The sequence below is a fragment of the Teleopsis dalmanni genome, chromosome 2 (assembly GCF_002237135.1).
Source record: "Teleopsis dalmanni isolate 2A chromosome 2, ASM223713v2, whole genome shotgun sequence".
In the NCBI taxonomy this organism is placed as follows: Eukaryota; Metazoa; Arthropoda; class Insecta; order Diptera; family Diopsidae; genus Teleopsis; species Teleopsis dalmanni.
This window is the reverse complement of record NC_051847.1, coordinates 187026616-187043408: the sequence shown is the minus strand read 5'-3', so window position 1 is coordinate 187043408 and position 16793 is coordinate 187026616. Positions and strand designations below refer to the sequence as shown.

Genomic DNA, 16793 nt, shown 5'->3' with positions numbered 1-16793 from the left:
TTTTCTGATACACCTGACAATTCAATAGGTGATCCAGAGCATGTTAGACCGCTATAAGTTGCACCTTATAGACGGAAACATATTCTCCTATACCTATGCAGAGTGCACGTTAGCTTTAACTCTTTTGAGTAAACACCAGCTTCGGCTCTGTCATCCACTCGTAAATCTTCAGCGAGATAAGTTACACTGGATACTCATTTATAATACATTGTGACCGAAAAGTTTCCGGTCATAAATAAATAAAACGCAAAATTCTTAATCTTCATCAATATTTATTTTATCTCCTTCAAAATATGCTCCATTAGAAGCGATACACAAATGCCACGTTCTTCCCAATCATCAAACATTCTTTATAGGCGCTTTCCGGTATGGCTTTGAGTTCCCTCTGCGAATTCTGTTTTACGTCTTCTATGGATTCAAAACGCGTTCCTCTGAGTGGTAATTTGAGGTTGGGAAACAGGAAAAAGTCACACGGTGCAAGATCAGGTGAATACGGTGGCTGTTCGATGGTATTTATTGAATGTTTGGCCTTAAAATCGTTGATAATGTTGAACAAATTGAGGTGAATCGGAACAAGCCGGGCGTTGACACGTCGCATACACAAATTGTCCACCAAAATCAAACGAGCCATCTCACGACCGATGCCTAGCTCTCGTGCTATCTCTCTAACACTCACATGAGGATTTTTGAACACGATTTCCTTTGCCTTTTCAATGTTTTCGTCGGTGGTAGAGGTCGAAGGTCGTCCAGAACGCGGCATGTCTTCGACGGTCGTACGACAGTCCTGAAAGGCTTTGTACCACTCATAAACTTGAGTTTTCGATAAAACTGATTCCCCATAAGCCTTTTGTAGCATTCGCAACGATTCTGCACACGAAATTTCGTTCGAAAAACAAAATTTGATGCAAACTCTTTGTTCAATATTTTTTTCCATTGTTTTTTTCGCAACGCACTACTGAGGTGAACTGGTTTCAACAGCTGCCGTAAACGAACTGCTGACAGATCGCGGCTCATTTTTGGCATAGTAATTAAGGACAGTGCTGCCAAACTACATAAACTTAAAATATCGAAAAATATACAGCGCGCGAATTTTAAATGAGAACCTCCGAAAACCTTTCGGTCACAATGTAGTTCAGATATTTTGCCAGAGTATTAAGGTCACCTTGAAATTAACAGCTATTTTATATGAGTTTGCAAACAAAATGTGATTCCATTTCATATAGTTGATTATGAAAAAAAATCAGTAAAATAATCAGTAGATTACTTTAAAAATGTTCGAATGAGCAACGAAATTCTACAGATCAAGTGTAAATCTAGTTTAAATACAGATTTTCAAATCGGAAACACTATTTGGTAAGGTTAGACTATTTAATATAACAAACATTTAGCATTAATATATTTTAATATATTTCTTATATGATTTAAAATCAAGAAAACATAATAATTTTATTTTATTTTTTTTTATTTTATATCAATTAACAAATCGGTATTTTTGGAGGTTTAATTTAATTTTCATCGCCATTGTTATGGTTATCTCAAGGATTTTGTTATAGTCGATTTACATATCATATGTAGATGTCTCCTTAGCTCATACTTCTCTACACATACAACTGCTCCATGTATTGTGTTAAGTTTAGATATATTGTATTGAATTTGTCAAAATATTAATAACACAGTGAACGAAACGTTAAGTGCGATGGAAATCATCTATATTTGGAAATTATGCTTTAAAGTTGAATATAATTTAATACCATGTTCCCACTGCAGCTAAATCAAATTATGTAAATTAAATTAAGATTTGATTGTTTTCCATTGGCATAAGTTAATTTATGCACGTGAATAAGCTTTTATGTATCAGAAAGTTCTGTAAAAGTTCTTGGAAAGGTTTTGGTTGTTTAATTTTTTTCCTATTTAATCTAATTTCATTAACGTTTTAAATCAAATAAACTGTTTTAAGGAAGGCAATAGGAACATACTATAAGAGGCTATTTTTTAAAAAAGAGATTGCAACGGTAATAAATTACAAAAAAAAACTTGAAATCTTTACTTTAATTAATTGAATATGTGATGGATATATAATACATACATATATATATATAAATAATTGATTAAATATATCAATTATATATTTACTTTTTAAGTGATATATTATTCACTAAAGTTTATTTATAAAACAGAAGCTCTATTAGAATTTTGAAAGAACTTTCTGACACATAAAAGCTCTATCATATGCAATAAGTAATTTATTTCAATGGAAACGACACAATTTTAAAGTTACTTAAGTAACTTACTAAGTAAGCAGTGGTAAACGTTTTATTAGTTTTTGGTTAAACATACAGCTCTTTTGTGGATCGTGATACTTCTTTATCAATACTGAAAACAGCTGCACATATGGTCAGTTAAAAAATTTAATTAATTAAACCTTAAATATTTGTTTTTACAATTTATTACTGTTTGAATCATTTATATTCTTTACGAATAAAACCAGACAATAGATTTAGTCACATATATCTGACTGATGGATGCCAAATTAAACTTATTACCTGATTGAACGAGACTTTATGCGAGGATTTTTTGTAAAGCCTAATAAATGTAGTAGTCATATAGATAAAATTATTCAATTAGTTACTCGTATAATTATAAACAAGTGATTATATCTTTAATAATCAAAGTATAATAACAAAAGTATAAACAATAATTATAAATACTATTGGATTATTATTAAATACCACACTATTTTCAAACACAATAACCTTAGCGCGAAGAACAGAAAACTGATCTATAACCAGATAATTAGACCAGCATTACTTTATGGGTGTGTCGCGTATAGCAAAGCTGCCGACTCTACTATACAAAAGCTACAAGTTGCTCAAAGTCAGGCTCTCCGAAAACTTTTCAGAGTGCCTTGGTACATTCGCACAAACGACATGTTAAGAGACCTTAGAATAGACCCGATCAAAAAATACATAAGGGACAAGGCCCTGAAGTTATATGCGAAAACTGACAGGCTATCCTACTTAGCACTAGAGTAATCACTCTCCGCACGGGGAGGTGAGCAGATCTTAGATCAATCATAAATTCATCATAAATCATAAATCAGTCAATGAGATGGGTGGGACCCTGTAGAACCCTTAGTTATCAAAAAGTAAAAGTGCCCAGTTGCGCTGACTCGAAAAAAGGATCAACATACATACATACTATTTTCAAAAAAAGTTTTCTTATTATATACGAAGTTAATTAGGATAGAGGTTTATAAAGTAGAATATAGCATTTTATTGTAATAACGTCTCCTGTATTATATATGTAAATATAGAATGAAAATTAATATTAATAATTAATATTCTTTAGAACAAAAAATGGCGAATATAGTCCATCAAGAGATAACCTCAATAACAAATAAATAGAGAATTTGATCTGTATTCCATTAGAATTTTATTAATAATTGATAATAATTGACAAAAACAATTAATTAGTATTAAAGTAAATAAAAGTTGTTTAATAGAATTCAAAAATCATCAGTTCAATTGGAGAATTATATTATATTATATTGATTTTATATTGATTTCATATTGTACCTTTTTTGTTGGGTAAATTTTTTGTTGGGTAAATTGTTTTAGAGGCTTCAGAAATTTATTTAAAAACTCACTACATCCATCGTAAAGTATCTATGTCTTTTCTTTTATGGAAGACAATATTGTAAATAAACTAATAAGCTACTTATTACATTAATTATTTTATAGAGACTATAGAATACATCGGTTGAAATATATATTCCAAATATATCAAATATATAAAAATATACATATTGTCGGTTTCCATTTTCAATCAGTATGTTTTTCCTTTGCTATGTTCTTATTGTATATCACATGATAGAAGCAATAATTTTGCAAAATCTTTTTGTTAAATTTATTATTTAATAATAAATAATGAATTGTTAAATTTTTCACTTATATGAAAAACTAATTAAAAACAATTACATACAGTTTTCATAGAACAGAAGAAAATAGCTTGTATTACTGATTTCCTTATGTCGGTAGTATATGTAAGAGATTCGATCATTGGAAATTATTTTTTTACTACTAATTTTTTATATAAATTTTTATTTTAATTTGCATTAAAGTATTTGGAAATTTTATTAATTTATTTTAGCAAATAAAAAAAACAAATTAAAGTTTCCCAATCTTAGTTACTTGCATATATACTTGGGGCAAACTTTCAAATCAAATTTGACCATTTTTCAATTTTAAATTATTTCTACTAATCACATATATGCATTTATATATTAGTTATATTATTTATAATAATTTTTTGTTTAATTTAAGAACATTTTACTAGCATTCGTGCTTATAATTTATTTGCCGCTATTATTATTTAGCCGCAACTAATTTACATATGTACTCGTATTATATAGTTATATATATTTTGTACGAGTGTATTCATGACTATTTACATATTTAAATATAACCGCAGAAATAATTAATATTTATTTAAAAGTGAGTTAGCAAATATTGTTGACTTAAGTTGAGATAATTTTTTTTTTTACAAATTTTTTAGCTGTAATTTAAAATTTTGATTTTTAACAACTTTCAGTTTTAGAAAAAATAAAGAAATCTCAATATTTAAACTGAGCTAAATAAATTCTAGGAAATATATCTGAGAATAGAATAGTAGTTGTCTATTAGATTGTTCGGAAAGTAGTTTCGTTTTTTTTTGTGGAAATGAAAGACAGTTTTCATATAATAAACAAATACTTTATTAAATTATATATTGACCGTTCTGGTCCAACACCTTTTGCCAGCTTTCTGGTAGTACCATAATTCCACGCTTTGCTGGCAAAAAAGTAAATACAATTGCATTCTCTGTCGGGAAAAAACGAAATTACTTTCCGAACAACCTAATAGTACATGTTTTGAGAAATATATTTAATTTTCTAACAGAAAACGTCAATTTATTGGGAGATTTATGAGCAATATTTTCGGAGATACAGACTGTTAAATAAATGTCGATCCAAAAAAACTTTTCTGTAATAAAAAATACTAATAATTAATCTCGCTAAGCTACAATATTTTCATTTAGATCAGGATCTTCACCATTTTGGAAATTTAACAGAGTGACGCTTACTTCCAAGTCAAAGATTTTGGAATAACTTGAGATTCTGAGTCTTCAACACTATTTCAAGGTGACCACAAGCGACAGTGCATTCTCTCCATATGGTTTTTGGCACTCATTAAATATGTGCATGGGCTTAAAGTTTCACCCAAGTCCCTATAGAATGGCAAACCAAACCATGGAATTTACATCACCTTTTGGTCATTAAGATTGTGTTTTCTTGTTTCAAGTTGACTGCTTGCTGTGAAACTTCCAGTTTGTATGAAATTTATTCCATACTGATTGGAAAAAGAATATATAAAGTGTTTTTAATAATATATTTGGAGATAGTTCACACTGCAAGTAGTTCATTTAATTTAATAATCAGAAACATCTACAGAATCACGCGGCTGGGTGAGTACACATATCAATCATTTAAACGAAGTATCTGACGTTTATCTGCTGATGCAATGCATGACAATTTGGTTTGAAAGGTCTTTTGTGTTGTTTTTTTGAATTGATTGCAATATTTCACATTTTTTGACATTAGAGATATATTATCTGTCATTACCTACAAAAACTTAATTTTATTTTTGTATCTTATTAGCATATTATTCTCCTATATGAAATAAAAGTGTTGAAAATTTGTTTTTAATTTTTTTTAATGTAGTAAACTTACGTAAAATCTCTTATGGCAGATGGTAAAAATACCATAACTATAATACCATAAATCTATATATGGGTGTATTGATCAATAAAATTTTCCGTAATATAAAAATTTAAAATGAAGTAATACATCTATTACTACTCGTACAATAATTTTAACAACCCTGTTTAACTGTGAACCAATGAAAATTTATGCATGTTAGTTTTTTTAAATTTAATATTAACAGGTAATTTAAAGAAAGTTTTACAATTCGCCAATGGATTTAGTTCCTTACTAAATACCGATTTAAATTATAACTGATTTCATTAATATGCGCTAGGGAGCCTCAAAAACTGCAAGGGTTGGTAGATGCGGTATAGCACGAACTAGTTGACAACGAACAATGATGTAAGCTATATATTCTCTCTCAATATAACTGAATCAATTGATTTTTTTATTGTTTTTCTGTTCAATTGGCTATCTGTTCATCTATTTCTCGTTTAATCTGCATACTAGTATCTCGCGTTTTTTTAGTTGAATGAGAACTATTGATATCAATAACAGTAGCTTGATATCTAAGGCTGTCAAACTGTGTTCTGTTCAGTAAGGTTTGACAATTCAACATGATTTGGATATGTTAAATCATTGGTTTAAGCCCACAAGCCAGCTACTCTTGAATAATTGGAAGCCAATATTCATGTCACCAAAGATGGCGGGTTTTCTTCCCGGAACCACTCGTCAATTTTGACAACGAAGTACCGTTCACCAGCCCCCAAAAGAGACATAGCTCTGACTGGCTACAACAACAACAAAATCATTTTTATGTTAACTTAATAATATGTAATATGTTTAAAGTAGATGAGCCTTACAACTAATTCATGATTAATATACCAAAATCTCACTATATATCTACGTGGAGTGTGTGCCTTGTAATGCGATAAAGGTGCATTCAAATAAGTAGGTTGTAAATCGAAAAGTTGCCTTACGAATTAATTATTTCTATTCAGAGTGGTATTGTATATGAGGTCACACGGATACGATACAAGTCACTAGCAAAAGACAGTATAATGAAATATGATGAGACGTGAGTCAAAAAGTGTCATTAGTGGAGTAAAATCTTCTGTCATAATAGCTGTTTAGCCAGTGTCCTTACCCTGTGTTATATATCTTTAGATTTATCTTCAAACAATCTACCTTTTTATAAAGGTTTCATATTTGAATTAAAATTTTATATAATGTAAAATTTTTTATAATGTGTGATATAATTCATTGAAGCGTTTTCGACTGATATGGAAGTCCCATTTTACTTCTATTGTTTTTAGTTCGGTGGGCATTTTGTGGTTTGGTTTTAGATGTATTAGATTTATTATTTTTGCGAAAACTTCTATTATATTTTTTATCTCCAACCTACAATTAATTTTATAATTTTCCCTACATGTAATTGTTTCTTTGTGTCAAGAACCTTTCAGCGGTAACCACAAAATAAAATACTTTTGATTAAATTTTTATCTTCTTTTGACTTCAATTAAGGGCAAATAAATAAATAGACCCCAATGCTTGTGATTATAATGAGCGGATTAAGGGGCGTATACGTTACTTGATTGTGTAGAAAAATGCAATTTATAATTGCTTATAAACATTATTTTATGGCGGACTTTAAGTATCTGTGACTTTGAGGTTTTTCTCGGTACCGCATAAATTATATTGTACATATACTTAACAATGTCTTAATTTATAAATTATGGATGCAAAGTGCTGACGTATAATGGATGACAATAAAAGCTAAAATAAATATTTTTAATTTTTATCTCATCGAGTTGTATATTCCAGCGATTTCTTCACACCACTACAGACCGGGGAGTTCTTGTCAAATAAATTTAAAACTTTTCATTATTTTTTTTGGTAACATGCTTTTTATGTGTATATCGTTTTTGTGTGTGTTTGTTTCAGATAGTTTGTCGGTCTAGTGACTTATTACTTTCGCGGCACATAAGATCTTCTTATATAAATCCCAATGAATATAAGACTAAGAATATTAATAATGTTATGGAAGATGAAACAGACAATTATCGCTTCATTTCACATCAGCAACAACAGCGACTACAATCTCCAAATCGACAAGCATTAAACAGATCTAATAATGCTAATCTAACAAATGTAGATACTCTAATATCAAATATATTTGTAACAGACAATAGCTCGAATGGTATTATAATATTTAATGTAAGTTTTTAACCATCGCCTAGGGTTACTAAAATACATTTGACTAATTTGTTCATCATACGCTTAAATGCTTTTAAATTTATAGAGAACATTCAGTGGCTATAAATCACCGAGAAATCATGACACTCACATTAATCCACTTTTTGTTGAGAGATCAACTCAGCAAATACCGTCATTCAAGGTGCAAAGAACATCTGATGGTAAATTAGATTTGGTTTTTAATAATACTTTACATTCACAGGAACCTATTCTGGCTCATCCACCTAGAAGTCAGCAAGGACGTAAGCACAGTTTTATTTACTAACCTAACATATATTCATGTATGCTTAACAATTACAGCAATAATCTTCAAAGATCCACCCAGTAGCGATACACCTACATGTAAGGATGACTTACATGCTGCTAAGCCATTTTGTACGGAAGTTCGCAATTATCCTGATTTGAGTAATTTCGAATCAAAATTATTGGATGAATTTTCCAAACTTCAATTTTTCTTTTCGGATGAGCTTGTGCAACCTCAAAATGTACAACAACGCATAAATATCGGTCCAGATGAGAGTTTCTTCTGTACTAGTGAAGAGAAAATTATATTTCCAAAAGCGCAACTCTCAAAAAATAACGAATTATTGTTCATAGTAAATGATAATGACAAATTTAAGCAGGGACTACGTGTGGAGCTATGTTCGTAAGTATTTTTTATGGTCAAAACATACACAGGCAAATATAACCAGTACTTTTGATTTTAGGAATGAAGGTAGCAAATGCAAGTATTCCGATTCCCTACCGAATGGTGTGAAGGCAACCTGTAAGCAAAATCATATCTATCGTGCACTGGTAGCCATCACTCCAAATGGCACTGTTGTAACAGATCAGTTCAAAGTGCCGTCCTGTTGTAAGTGTATCCTGAAGGAAGTTCATTAAGCTTACGTTATGAACTCACCGCAGTTTATGTCTACGTAACTTTGTACGATTTTATGTAAGTCAACAAATTATATATATACACGTATATATATTATTAAACAACACAACTAAAATAAAGTTTATGAAATAGAATTTTAAGTGTCAAACATACTTCTTCTTCTGTTATTTTCATCTCCCATTGAAGCATAGGGCCTCGTCAAACATACTAGTCATATTGAACAGTAGGAAACAACAACAACAAAATTTTATTATTTATTAATTAATTAAATTTTTGACTGACCACACAGCAGTTTCGTTTTATTGCGGATTGTCGGATTGCCAAACACTTCTTTTTCTTTTTTAAACATATATCTTCTTTAATATTTAAAGTATATATAATTAACTATTCTATGTTGAATTTGTAGTTCATACTTGAGAACTTAAGAACTCGTTGAATGGTATTATTGCAACAAGGTTAAAGTTTAATTCAGTTTAACCCAGAGAGAACTATCAAGGATATTGATCCTTATTTTATTGAAAGCGAGCAAAGATATTTTATAGATAATCAAAACTTAAAACAATATTTTTAAATTATAATATAATAAATAATTATTTTAAGATTAATTGTTCTCTTGATTTTAATTATTTACTTTATTTCATTCCAGGAATCACACCCACCCGCAACAGGATGGCAGGCCAAACTGTCAAGGGAATATCCCAAAAAATAATTTTTATATGTTACAAAAATCTTTTATATCTTTATATATAAATATATATTAATAAAATAATTTAAAAATATTTTTTATTTATTTAAGTTACGTTTTTAGTTTTAGCTTTACTATTTATTGTACAAAAACATTTTCTTAAATTATTTTCAAATGTACCATTTATAACTATGCTACTTAATATTTAAAATTAAATGTAATCGAAAACATAATTACTATGTGATATCAATAAAAGTTTAATATATATATCAATAAATTTTAGATGTAAATATTACAGGCATGAAAATGGTGTTTCGTATATTTAGAATTCAATCTGTAATATGAAAAATTTATATATAAACTGAGTCCACAATGCGATATCATCAAACTGATTCACCAAAAACAGTTACAGTGAAGGTAAGACGTTCATTGTATACGCTTTTTAAACTAAACTGTCAGAAAGCAGTAGTAATCTGGATGATCTGCTAAATCGAAAAATCGATTAATGATATATACAGGATGTGTTCGCAGGTTCCCTTGTCAGATGTGATTAAGAAACGCAAATGTCACCATGAAACCTCTACAGTGGTATAACACTCAGAAAAATATGTTTTTACCACGTACTAGTTAAATAGACCTGATTATTTTGTTAGAAAAATTTTAACTCTCGTGGTAAAGAAGAAGATAAAAAGCAACATGTGGTATGTTTGAAACAAATATTGATGCGTTGAGTAAAAATATTTCGATCTAAGATATAGTTAAAATCTGGTCAAGTCAACGAAAATATTTTTCTGAGTGTAGTTTCGGATATGCAGATCCGAAGAAAAAGTTTTATATTTTAGGGCAAAAGTACTTTCCAAATACTTTTAAATAGTCGTAAAACTATATGGTGTCTTCCATCTGTACGATATCATGTGAACTGCTTACATACAGAAGTACAGTAAGGTGGTAAACTTAGTTGATACCGCTCTTGAAAGAGAAGATTCCAGTCACGACGATCAGGTTTTCAGCAGCACAATGCGACATCTAGTTGGATTCGCATTACACTGGCTTGATTTCAATAACAAGTAATTAAAATTTTACTATATTTTACTATAAAATTTTACGTTCAAGAAAGAGAAGATTCGAGTCGCGACGATCAGGTTTTTAGCAGCACAATGCGACATCTAGTTGGATTCGCATTACACTGGCTTGATTTCAATAACAAATTATTGAAATTTTACTATATGTTTTGTTTTTAAAAGAAAGTCTTTTAGGTAATGGAGAAATATTGTTATTGTTAGACTTCAATATTTATTTTTATCAAACTTTTAGAATATTATTTAAACGACGAAATGAGCTTAAATTTATATGCAGTTGTTTTCAATTTCGGTAATTGCAAAGCAGACGTGCTAACTACGAGTGGTTCTTCAGGAACTTACTCGAAACTGCTAAACAATCTAGGCATATCGCTGATATACCAACTGTCACTGAGTTTTTTCTATGCTAATCTTTTTGATAAAAGATGGAAAGACTCAATAACATGTAGGCATATGTATGCACATTGGCCACGGGCCATTAAAAAGAAATTCTCTCATTTAGATACCCTGTGGTGATATCAGTCTTGTGGTAGGTTTACTTACAGTCATTGGAGATTAGAAAATAATGATTTAAGTTTGAAGCTCCGTCTCAATTATACCTGTTGCAGTTGCGGAGAGGACCATGAAGTGCTTCTCATCTGCTTTGTTTTTTCTGCAGGATCTTAATCAACTGCACGACGTTCCATTAAATAGCATTTTAAGCTTTGCCAAAGGTTCAAGGTGGTTTTAAATCTCTAAGTTTTTCTTTAATACGGTAACACTATGGGCTAATAGGTCTAAGTGGATCCTTTAAGATCGCTGGTACTACCTAACCTAAGTTTTCGACTTGAAATATATTTTGATATGCGAAATAATTAATATTAAGAACAAAATTTAAGTTATTTTTTTTTTAATTTAATACTTTTTTAGTAGAATAAAATTGATTAATCAAGACATTCCTTTTTTTTATGTTATTTCCCTTTGATATTGCTGTATTTTGCGCAGAACTGTATGATAATCTTAATAATACAGACCTGCAGTTTAACATTACTGGATGCTTAAACAAATTGGCGTGCAAAGATTATATATGCAAAGAACGTGTATGCGAAGATCGTATGCAATATCGTATATGCAAAGATCGTGTATGTGAAGATCGTATAGGAAAAGGTCATATGTGCAAATACCGTGTATGCAAAGATCGTGTATGTAAAGATCGTGTATGCAAAGATCGTGTATGCAAAGATCCCGAGAGCGTATCCGCAAAGACCGTATAAAGCGAAAATATTGTTTTGTACAAGATCGTAAAATAATAATGACTTTGATATTTCTTCGAAAGCTATCAAGAGCTTTAAAACTTACAATGCTGGGGTTAAAATTTATTAATTAATAAAAATAATATATTCTTCCATGTCTCATATGTAAAAGTGAATAAATGATCACATTTACTTTACAACTCTGGAATATGAAAAAATTGTCGCCGACGTTCATATGTAGTTAGTCGAGTGTTATCTTCTAAAACCGTTGTTGATATTCTTGCTTTGATGATAAGAAAAAAGGAATTTGTTTAAAATTTTAAAATCACAACATTTAGTCTCTCTTCGCCCGGCATTCAGCAAAGATGTTTATTACATTTTTGAACGCGACGTTTTTATAATATATATATGTATATATTTCATATTTATTAACTGTTAAAAATTGTTTTCTTGTTTTTTTTTAGTTTAAGCTTAGTAATATGTAATATTCAGTGATCGGTTCAACCTTTGTAATGTTCAAAGTAATTATATTCGTAAAAATTATACCGGGTTTTCTTAGTTAATATAATTTGTGAATTAGTAAATAAAAAGTTTCTTGATCTCTCTATATAAATTTAGTGATTAAAGTAAAGTAACTTAAATTTGTTTAGATGTTTATATGAGTGATAAAAAATGATTTTATTTAAATGCTAACATACACTGCATTTACATGCATATGTTATATATGTATATAAATACACTTCTTTATTAAGAATTGCAATTTTAGTATTCAACTTTCGGTAAGTCTTTAAAAAATTTATTTATTCACTTTGTTTTTTAAATATTTTTAAATAAATAAATTTAAATAAAAAATAAATAAATTTAATTTAATTAAATTAATTAAAAACAATTAAATAAATTTAATAAAGTTCAGATATTAAAATTGTCAAGATATTAATAATATAAAGTAGTTTTTCTATGTTGAGTATATAAATATTAAATTCTAATAAATTATGTTTAATTTATAAACAATAATTTATACACTTTATGCTTTTACTTTATAACTCAATAGGAGAAAACTTAAATTTTAACTATAGTATGTACTTCTATTAATTTTTATATCTTTCGTATATATATATTCGTCTAAATGTGTTAGATTTTAAGTTTTAAACTTTAACCCCACAGTCTTAATTATAAATACTCATTTTTATATCTTTCATATTCAAATTTAGTATACCTATATAGTCTGAAATGATACACATCATATACTAAATATTACAATAAGATCTTAATTGAAAGTTCTCAACACTTTTTCTTATACATAAAATAAAGTTATTATAAAATGTTATGTTAGCTTATACCGGCAATCCTTAAGATCCACTTAAGCTGATTAATCCATTATGTTACTATATAAGAAACTCAGAGGTTTAAAAACTATCCAGAACTTTTAGCAAAACTTAAAATGGTTTTTAGGGATACGCCAAAATGTTTTGGTGTTCCAAGTGATTACCTGAAGCACTCCGTCTGGTCAGCTATAATGAGTCGATCTTAGAATTTTAAAACAATAGAGACGCAGATTCTTTACAGTACCCTCGTATATGTTCTTGATTTGTTTGATAACAGTAAAAGATTAGTGATATTCGACATTTTGTTTATTTTAAAGCAAACTATATGCCGCGTTTTTAAGACGTATACTTCAAATTCAATATCTGGAATGTTTATAAGCGAAAACTGGTATACAAATTGATCAGAACAAGTAAAACTGTTATACCTTCTTTATTTATAAAAGCATTTAATTAAAGTTTAATACGTTTAAATAAGGTTTTATAAATGTATAATATAAATGTTGGTTTTTTATTTCGCAATATAACCAGTTATTTATAAAGCAACATTCTGAAACTATTCGAAATTTTACCTATCGAAAGATTTAGAAGTGTTGGAATGAGTGTATGATTTTTAAAAGAGAGTATTTTTTTTTTAAAAGAAGTCGAATTTTTATTAAAAATTTTCGTTAAACCTAAAATTAAAAACTAAGTCAAAAATCTGAGTTTTCTTATATAGTTCGAAAACTCCTTGAGTGTTGTGTTAATTATAGCATTTCGACATAAAAATGATCTTAGCACAATATAGTTAGTAGTACCAAATTTTTTCTTTATGTCTGTAACCTTAAGTACCTGGTTGAAAACGGTTTAATCCATCGTATTCAAGAGCAGACCGTTGGTTATTGCAGACGCTTTCGATTAAATGTGTAAAATTTTTTTAAAAAAAATTTTGCGTACACATTGTGACGGCTCGATGCATCCAATGTCTTGCATAACATCCGCAAGCCGAAAAAAATGTACTTTTTATTATTTTATTTTTAATTATGTTTTACTACTTATATGCAGTGTGAATCGTTGTTTGTGTAATTGTCTAATGAAGTCAATACCTTGACAGTAATGAAGACAATGTCTTTAAAGATAATTTGAGCAGCTGAGACTCTTGAAAAACTTAATTCATTTTGACATCAATGAAATGCTTTAACAGATTTGTTTTTATATTGCGATATCTGCAATATAAATATAGTACGTATATAACGTTAGTACATGTTAGAATGTATATACATATATATATATATATATTCATTATATGATTGAAGTTTCATTGTTTGACTAAACAAAAATATTGATTTTCTAGCTCCATATATAAGTAAACACATATTCACTTTATAAGGAAAATGAATATGACTAATTTAACTTAAAAGTTTTTAACTATATACTAATTGTAGCTGCGATAGATAAAGTTATCTACCGGCTACAGTCTGTCAAAACCGATTGCAAATCGATTTTCTGCTTTATAGTGAACATTTTTAATATTATTCACAGATTCGAGTACATATATTTTTAATTTGTTGTAAGTATTATCATCTTAAAACAAAAGCTTGAAAAAAAATACCCCAAAGTTTAGGGTTTATGAAGTCACTTGATCTAAATTTCATCCAGTGAGTTTATTTCTGTTGAACTGAACGTATGTGTCTTTATAAAATTATGTTTAATGTTTTTGAAATGAAGTCATTTGATATCGGTAGGTAATTTATTACAAAAAAAAATATACAAATTATAATAATTAAAGATAATTTTTAATTTATTTAAAGTGATCATGAATGTTTTCTATGAAAAATTATAATTACACAATATATACGTATACTGAAGTTAATTTTTTAAGTGCATATTTAAATCTAAGTTTTTATATAAGAAATAAAAAAGTACTCTGTAATATAAATTATTCTATTTAAAATAGAACTGCATTAAGTAACTATTATTTACTTATAGTTTTTCTACAAATGCAAATCGTTTGTAAACATTATTATGATTATTTAGAATTGAAATTCTCATATATAATTTAAAATATTTGTAAATGTAGAACACATTTGACATATATTGTACAAATGTACTTATATATATGTATATTAAATATAGTAAACTGCAGCGCAGCTGTCCATATAATTAATTAACTTCATATGTAAAATCCATTAGCAATTTTGATTGATACGAAAGTATTAAAGGACATTGCCGCATTTCCTTATACCACAACCGTCTTTAAATCCTTAGAAAATTGCAGTCACTTTGATTTCTGAAGGAATAACATTATATGTAGCAATACATGTGTGGGCTCTTCATCCAATCAAACGGAAATATTGTCATATGTTTGCTATATTTATTGATATTAGAGTTTTTATTATTGCTGATAAAGTAATAAGTAATAAAATTTCGAAATTGTCATAATTTGACAGCCAAAGCACATATAAGCGCAAGCAATAACAGAGTTGACTTAAAAGGACATTACTCCTGTGTATATGACCATGTGTGAGCTTAGGCAAGGACTAAATATTATTAATGCAAAATTTGTTATATGTGAAATCAGTTTTAGTAAGTACACAGAAAAAAAATTTAGAAAAACATTCAATTTGTTATACTCTTTTTTTAAATGCATCAGCAAATATTCTATTATTCATTATCTGTAATTCTGCTAGAGAGAGCTGCTACGCTATATATGTCACTAATCTAAAAATCCAATATTCACGTTTCTTTCCTAGGCTTTTATAAGTGAGGAACTACTGTGCCGGTTCCATAAGTTCCTTTATATAGAGTTTAAGTTTCCAGTATTCCTTTTTCTACGAGAGTCGTTGTTGAAAATAGAGAAAAGAGGTTTATGAGTAAGCAAAATATAATAGAAAAAAATACTATGTCAAGCATACGACTAAACAAGCAATAAGCTTAAATTTCGATTTTGTAGAGGGTAGGACTCTTAAAGGGTGCATGTAAGGAATGATTATATTATGAGTGATTATAATAGTGGGGTGTAAATATATTTATATTTTTTTTAAAGTCAACTTAAAGTCAAAGCTTTGACATTTCTTTAACGGCAATATAATGTAATGGAAAAAGTTGCTCAGAATTTCTGTTCGACCCAGAAATGGGGATTCTTTTTACTTAAATAAATAAATTACACAACCACACTATAGGTTTTATATCTGGTATAAGATTTTGCCCAGAGAGGACCGTAGAGTGAAGAAATTAGATCTAGAAAGGCGAAGCAGAAGCTAGGGTAAATAAGTTAAGATCTGGATAAAATCCAAAATCAACAGCTTACAATGCCAATATAAAAAACCTTTCCCAAAGTAATGCGAAACCGGTTTTGCGGTGAAATAGGTCTCTCCGAAGTGGGGTTTTTTTTTTCCGTATACTACATACATGGAGTCGAGTATATTATTCCAACGACGGTCGGTTCGACGGTGCATAAAGCATTCGACATCCTCAACACAGAAAAAAAAATATAAAAATATATATTGTACTTCTTATGACTCTGAATGGTGAATGTGATTATAAAGTGCACCATTTAAATAGTTGTTCAATCAAAAACATGATTTATCTGCCCTGAGTAGCCATTAAATCCTTCTTAT

General features: G+C 28.8%; 1 protein-coding gene across 1 annotated transcript; it reads left to right on the top strand.

The window, feature by feature from the left end:
• Positions 1-7219: 7219 nt before the first annotated feature.
• Positions 7220-9575, top strand: LOC119685768 (protein spaetzle-like). The gene is made up of 6 exons (XM_038100146.1): positions 7220-7957; positions 8043-8138; positions 8199-8238; positions 8297-8642; positions 8704-8933; positions 9523-9575. The coding sequence occupies exons 1-5, from the start codon at positions 7781-7783 to the stop codon at positions 8876-8878; spliced, it is 834 nt and encodes a 277-aa protein (XP_037956074.1). The 5' UTR covers positions 7220-7780; the 3' UTR covers positions 8879-8933; positions 9523-9575.
• Positions 9576-16793: the final 7218 nt, after the last annotated feature.